The 7,693-nt window shown below is 33.2% G+C and overlaps 1 protein-coding gene across 1 annotated transcript; it reads right to left on the bottom strand.

Annotated features, from left to right (window-relative positions):
- Positions 1-3,973: 3,973 nt before the first annotated feature.
- Positions 3,974-7,395, bottom strand: LOC143046043 (uncharacterized). The gene is made up of 3 exons (XM_076219005.1): positions 7,154-7,395; positions 5,130-5,204; positions 3,974-4,690 (listed from the first exon to the last, which is right to left on the bottom strand). Exons 1-3 carry the CDS (start codon positions 7,326-7,328, stop codon positions 4,074-4,076), a joined length of 867 nt encoding a protein of 288 aa, XP_076075120.1. The 5' UTR covers positions 7,329-7,395; the 3' UTR covers positions 3,974-4,073.
- Between the last annotated feature and the right edge of the window lie 298 nt (positions 7,396-7,693).

Genomic DNA, 7,693 nt, shown 5'->3' with positions numbered 1-7,693 from the left:
TATTGTAATTTAAGACTTTTAGGTTTATCGGGCAACACCGATATGTAGGATAAAGTAAAAAATTTATTTCTCATAATCATTAATACCGGGTCTGTCTGTCTGCTCTTGTCTTGTGCTGACTTTGGTGATTTTTTTATGACTAGATTTAAATATAGTGACAGTGCAGTATTATACTTTAAGTACTAGTACTGCTTAAGTCGACACTAGGGACCATCTTGACCTTCTTTTACGGTATTAATAATTATTGAAGTCCAAGACCCTCCAGCAACTATCAAGATGAAGAACAGGAATAAAAACTTTAACCATTGATCATTTGTATTTTTTCTATGCATTGACTAAAAAATGTGTGCGATTAGGTCCCGTGCACGTTCACTCCATATTCCTTTATTTTCTGTCTAAACACGACTTAATGCAAGTTTAACCCTTCAATGTTAAAGGTCATATGGCAGTACATTGTTTTTTCAAATGATTTGATACCGGGAAATTGGTGGTCTTTCTTTAATTTAATCCATGTCAGCTATGTAGTTTTATCCACAGGAGCTGATACAGATATTTTTTTTTATTTTTTTGTTGTTGATTAAAATAGTAAATTTTCTTTCTTTATTTATAATACATATCTATCACTTCTGTGCATGTCTCACCTATATATACAATGTACCTAGTTTCGAATGATTTAAACGACTCGGAGAAAATACCCAATTTTACAATCCATACTAAGAAAAATTGCCGGTATTTTCTCTGAGTCGTTTTAATCACTCGAAACTATAGGTGAGACATGCACAAAAGTGATAGATATATGTATTATAAATATAGAAAATTGAATATCTTAATCAACGGAAAAAAAGACAAAAAAAAATATTTGTATTCTTTGATATCAAGTTCAATTATCCATGCAGAAACGACATTTTTTCTGTGTCCAGTATAGCATCGTAGATAGATATAGGAAGATGTGGTGTGATTGCCAATGAGACAACTCTCCATCCAAATAACAATTTGAGTTATAACAATTTATAAAAATACTTGCACCATTATAAGTCAATGTACAGCCTTCAACACGGAGCCTTGGCTCACACAGAACAAAAAGCTATAAAGGGCCCCAAAATTACCAGTGTAAAACCATTCAAACGGGAAAACCAACGGTGTAATCTATATAAAAAACGAGAGCATATTCTTAAAATATTTTCCCGCAAATATCTGGACATCGGTGGATATGCAACATTGCACACGTTTACAAATGAAAAAAACAACACTCAGACTATAGTCATAAAGTAGGACAATAAAAGAACAAAAGACAAACCCGAGACACAGAAATACAAAAAATAGACCATCAACTCCGAAAACCAAAAGTAAAATAGAAACAAAGATCACAAAAAAATGCAGGGGCGACATCAGGGAGTGAAGAGAACTTGCATCTTGCAAGACATTTTCCGTGAAAACAATTTGATATAAAGACAATCTTTTTTTCATTTTTTTTTTTTTTTTTTTTTTTTTAAATTTCCAGCATGAGGCATTTGCCTTATTTGCCTCAATGTAGTTACGGCCCTGGCGGGCCATCTTTCTACGGTGAGGACACCTTGTTGTTTGTATATACACTCGTCATTTTCCAAAATATTCCAGAGTTATGAGTTTTGATCCATCTTTAAGCAGGATTGATAACATGTCTACAAATATGTTATGTTAAGTTGCTCCAACCTTAAAAGTACACATACGAAGCTATGATGCAGTACCATAAAAGACACACTTCTTTTGAACTCAGGTTGGTAGTTGACATAAGCAATCATACCACATCTATGTATTTATTTGTCCATAAAGATTTTGTGTTATGTTCTCTATCACAGGTATACTGAAAGCTATGTGGGCAATAAAAGCAAAAATTTTAACTTTTGGATATTGTTGTTAGTTAAATAACGATATATATAGTTTGTGAGTTTCCCTAAATCTTAGTCAGTGTTTTTCATGATATGAAAAGAAGATGTGGTATGATTTTCAATGAGATAAATCTTCACCAGAGACAAAATGACAAAGAAACTAAACAACTAGATATATATCACCGTACGACCTTCAACAATAAGCAATGCCTATACCGCATAGTCAGCTATAAAAGGCCCCGAAATGACAAATGTAAAGCAATTCAAACGAGAAAACTAACGGCCTGATTAATAAACAAAAAATAAACGAAAAACGAATATGTAACACAGCAACAAACGACAACCTCTGAATTACAGACTCCTGACTCGGTGCAGGCACATGCATAGAATTGTTGCGGGGTTAAATATGTTGGCGAGATCCAACCCTCCTCCTAACATGGCACAGTGGTGTAACAGTACAGCATAAGAACGAACTATAGAAATTAGTTAAAAAAATATCTACCTCGTCAAATGGATACAAATAGAAATACATCTAACAAAAACACTGATGTGGCCGTTACCCAAAACAAAAAGACACCAGATCTGAGATTACTCGCAGTTACTGACAGTTAGTTCAAAGAAAATTACAACTAATAAAAGATAAACTGTTAACACAGAGATATGTCTCGCCATTTTGTAATTTTGATAAATCAAATGTTGACATTTAAAGAGCAATACTTAAACATGTAAGTGAAGCATATATTCAAAGTCAATAAACCCTGACTGACGGTACATGGCAAAACATGGAAATGAGATGTGCCAATGATAATACAACTGCATACCAAATACTATAGGCTTATCATAAGTTGTTCCCTTTAAACAAGCCTTAACAAAAACATTAACTTGTAAAATATGAAAAAGCTTCAAAATCAATGAAACTTGATAAGAGGCTAGGGATAATTAATCTGAAAACGAGACTTGCAAATGCCAGTAAATTTGCATTCCAAATATCATTGACTTAACATTAGAGGTTCATCTTTAACTGATCAAATCACAAACTAATGCATAAACATGTAAGCTTTGCCAAAATATAAAGTCAACAGACATTGTCTGATGTGGCAAGGCCAAATATTCTTCATGGAAACAAGATGTGGTAATCCTTATACAACTGTTTACCAATTAACATTGGCCTACCACTAATGTTTCCTCTTGAACTGACCTTATAACAAACTATTGCATGTTAACTAAGCAAAAGTTTCAAAGTCAAAAGACCATGAGTGAGGGGTGGAGCCAAATAATCTCCATGGAAATGAGATATGTCAATGCGTATACAACTGCGTACCAACAATCATTGACTTGTCACTAGAAGTTCCCCATAAACTGACATAAACACACACTAACACATGTAAACTAAGCAAAAGCTTCAAAGTCAATAGACCATGACTCAGAGGCAGGACCAAATAATATCCATGGAATTAAGATGTGCCAATGCTAATACAACTACTTACCAACTATCATTGACCTACCACAATTTGTTAACCATAAACTATACCTAGTAACAAACTAATACAATAGTTAACGCCGTGGCCGACGCCGGGAATAGCATACATATGTCTCGCTTTTTTACTCCATCAATGCGTGACAAAAATCTTGCTTGTAAGACTAACTTATCAATCATTAGTATTACACATCCAACATTCAAAAAATTAAGTTTAAGACGTCATAATGTGATTTTGTAAAGGGGGTTATTGTCATCTTATTATTGATTTCTATATTTTAATCCAGGTCAAGACACAGTACATATTTCATATTCATTTTCATTGGTTTCGATGTAAAAATAAAAAATCTTTGGCCACATGGAAGTCAATGTGTCAGCTGTATCATATCAAGGCTGATAAAAGGAAAATAAATGGAGAATGTGTCCATGAGACACAGCCAACGCCATTCAGATTCTAACTTGATCTGTGCTTTGTGGTAATTAACATTGTGTATCAGTTTCGTGACATTTGGTTGAGGCAAACTTTTAAAGTTAGGAAACGGAAACGGGACTGACGTTCGGACGGACAAAGGTAATACTTAATTTCAATACAGTGACGACTGGGAGCATACAAGTAATGCAACACAGATTATTGGAAAGACAAATTTTAATTCAATAGCCAAATGATTTCAAGTTAAAAGAAATTATAAAAATCTGTGGAGATCTTTTTGTGAATTTACAGTTCTGATTTATCCTTTCAATGGAGCTGGGGCGGTTTTATAAGAACCGACCACAGGTGCCTGATAATATGGAGCAGCATATGCGGCATATGCTACACTCGGTCCTCGTGGTCCTGGAGCACCGGTACCTCCGTTATCGCCTTTTGGTCCAGGGTAGCCAGCTGGTCCCATTGGCCCTGGAGCTCCAGTTGCACCATGTAAACCTTGTGCTCCTTGTGGACCAGGTGCACCTCTTACACCAGGTGCACCAGTGTCTCCTTGAACTCCAGGATATCCAGTATAACCGGTGTGTCCTATAGGTCCTTGTGGTCCAGGTGCACCAGGTGCTCCAATACTTCCAACAGCACCTTTGTCGCCTGTATTTCCTGTTGGGCCCTGTGGTCCTGGATAGCCGGTGTATCCCTGTCCACCTTGCTCTCCTGTGTTGCCCAGTGGTCCCATTGCTCCTGGAATACCAGGTGCCCCAGGCTGTCCAAGTTCACCAACTAGCCCCTGTGGTCCCTGTTCTCCACCTGGTCCTCGTGGACCTTGCATACCTGGTTGTCCAGTCAGTCCCTTATGGCCTGTATATCCTTGTGGACCACGAGGTCCAGATACTCCTGGGGAACCAGCTCTTCCCTTGGCACCTGTAAAAAAAATCAGAGTCATTAATCTTTGATAATTAAAAATCTTGTTGTTAACCATGATACAGTAAACGTGATTAAACTTTTTTTAGTAATTCAATTCTGAAACCATTTTAACACGTTTAAAAAAAAGAATCCCCCCCTTTTGGACCATAAAAAAAAGATGAGCGGTCGGTCCTTAACGTTAAGTATTCGCTCCTTTGTGTGTTTACTTTTTACTGAACTAGATGATATTTAAATTTACTTATTATATTACTTTTACATTAACAATTTGTCTTAAATTAAGCAAATCAATTTAATAGAAATTAAATAAAATTTTAATTTGTTGATTATTTCCCATGTAAAAGATGTGTTTAGGAACAGTCTATGAAAAAAAATCTTTGGGGAAAAGTGAAAAGCAAATCTGAATAAAATAATTAAATGATGAAATATAATTATCTACCTTGTCGTCCACTAGGTCCTGGTGCTCCTACAAGGTAGTTGTGTCTCTTCACACGCTTGTTTCCCTTGGCGTCAACTGAAAAAAAGAACAGAATAATGTATTTCATTAGGAATATAAATGACATTCGTGTCTCAAGTTCATTGCATACAATGAAAAACGGAATGGTTTACATTTTTACAATTAATACACAGCGTACATCAGTCTTTTTCAAGAGAAGTGTAATTTGAAATTTGTACACGGCTACAAAAGAATAATAACAATTAACACATTTTTTTAAATAGGATATATATAAATGTATTTTAAAACATCTTTAAGTTTTATTAATCTTATCATAGATGTATGATCATATCAATTGTTGGTAGAATCTATCTGATTGGAAAGAAACAACCTAATAAAATAAATACAAATGCCAAAATGTTATAAATTTTATGTGTGTTTTCGGAACGCCCATGGTTTCATATTAAGTTGAATATTCCATAGATAATTATTTTTCCAATTTTAAGTTAAAATAGGGTTACCACTACTTCTATCGTGCTGAACATGCATGAAATATTAGCCACTGGTCGTTACGCAACGGTCAATCGATCATTGCCATTCCCTAATGGATAGCAATAATGAAACTGATTTTATTAGATGACGATTAAGGCGGGAAAATTAAATAATAAAGTGCGCGCCAGTGTAATGATTTTAGGCACAAATGTAATGGTAATAAGCGCAGATGTAATGCACCGCAACGTCAATTATCAGAAATCTTAAAAATAATACAAATTACACACCGGACTTATTGAAAAGTACTCCTACAAATTTAGCTTAAACAATAGACATAATGTTTATACATCCCCAGCAAAACAAATATATATGCAGTACAAATTGGAATTCAGTAGAATCGGCAGAATCATCCTAGTACATAGGGGAATTTTATTATCTACTAGTAGAAACGGGAATTCTGATTTATACTTTTGACATTAAGTACTTATACGAATTACAATATATATCTACAGGAAGTAATTGGAATGTTCTGATTTGTTCTAGGAGGACCCTCGTTTGCATAAATTTCTAACAGGATCAATGATATTACTAAAAAATGATAGAAAGTAGGATTTTGGGTTCTAATAGTTTTTTTTAACTTATTATTTATTATTTTTACTAATGCACTTGCTAAGTAGAAAATTATAATAATTTATCGATAATATAATGCCACTTTCAATTATTTTTTTACAAACAAAATATGCTTAAATATATAAACTTTCGGGAAATAATTTTTTTCATAATTGTATTTTATAATATTTAAAATGCTTTTGTTTAATTTTGTATTTTGTAATCATCATTAACATAATTGAATTAATGTTTTTCTGATAAAAATATTTAAAATATTTCCTATAAAATTTTGGTTTGAGTTCTAAAATACCTTATATGCACTTTTCGGAAAAGATTTAAGAGCTTTTAGAAAAAGTCTCTGCTGTAATGTAAATTCATGAAAAAAATAACCTTAGCTCTTTTCTTTTACATTTATACAAGTTTGATAATATAAGTTTATTTTATTAAAAGAAAAACAAAATTATTTTTGTATTGTGTCTTTTTAATTAATCATTTGGTTCAATCCAGGATTTTGGTACAAATCTGGATAATCCAATTTCTACCAATAGACATTGTAATTCTGGTTGGTACTGAATTTTAACTAGTATAAATCAGAATTCCAATTTCTACTATTGGAATTCAAATTCTGGATCTTACTGAATTCTAATTTGTACTGTAACATATTGTATACCGGTATACTAGTTGATCATCCTTTATAGTATCAGTTATCTGGAGAATTTCATAAATTGTATAAATATATATAAATAAAATATATATTAAATATATAATTTTTTTAACAAGCAAATCATCAAATGAATGTAAAATGTTTGACATTTAGTGAGAAAGACAAAAGGTTCTTAAAAATGTATTGAATAAAGTATTGGCCAAAAAAAAAATAATACTTATTTCTAAATGAATAAAACGTTTTTATAAATGAACAATCCTACCTTCTTCTTCATCCTCGGATACACTAATACTGTCGAACTCTCGTCTGAGTTCTCGTGTTTTAGTCTTTAATTCCTCAATTTGACTTTTTAGGTCCCTCAACTTTCTTTCGCATTCCTCGGGACATGCGCTAGCGTAGGACAGAGCCACAAACACAACTAAAAGGAGCAATTTCATCTTTGTGGAGCTTTGAGTCTTTGACTACCTTGCAATCCTGATCTAAGCTTTTATAACAGAAGACTGTTTTCCGTTCTTGTTAAATTAAAAGTAGGCGTTTACAGGGTACTTCTCAAACAGTATTTTCAACCACAATTCTTATATTTCATTGGCTAGGGTTTCGTTGAGGATGATCTATCAGAAAGACATTCTCTGAATTAAGAGTAATGATATAAAGTGATAAGAGTTCGAGCGTGACTTCAAGCTTCATTACAGGAAACAAAAGAGTTCACAGAGAAACACATGTTGCTTTATTTTAAACATTTGATTTTTAACATATGCTTCGTGTTCTCAATATTCAATCAAATTGTCTATCTTATATAAAA

The sequence above is a fragment of the Mytilus galloprovincialis genome, chromosome 9 (genome assembly GCF_965363235.1).
Source record: "Mytilus galloprovincialis chromosome 9, xbMytGall1.hap1.1, whole genome shotgun sequence".
NCBI classification, from domain to species: Eukaryota; Metazoa; Mollusca; class Bivalvia; order Mytilida; family Mytilidae; genus Mytilus; species Mytilus galloprovincialis.
The sequence above is the reverse complement of the archived record's forward strand: the minus strand, read 5'-3'. Positions and strand labels throughout refer to the sequence as shown.

What these genes read in the sequence shown, in the direction of transcription:
- LOC143046043 (XM_076219005.1), bottom strand. Translation starts at nt 7,328, where the DNA reads ATGAAATTGCTCCTTTTAGTTGTGTTTGTGGCTCTGTCCTACGCTAGC. An exon ending in ATCCGAGGATGAAGAAGAAG is followed by an intron (nt 5,205 to 7,153) that starts GTAGGATTGTTC and finishes TCTTTTTTTCAG; the next exon opens with TTGACGCCAAGGGAAACAAG. An exon ending in AGGACCTAGTGGACGACAAG is followed by an intron (nt 4,691 to 5,129) that starts GTAGATAATTAT and finishes TTTTTTTTACAG; the next exon opens with GTGCCAAGGGAAGAGCTGGT.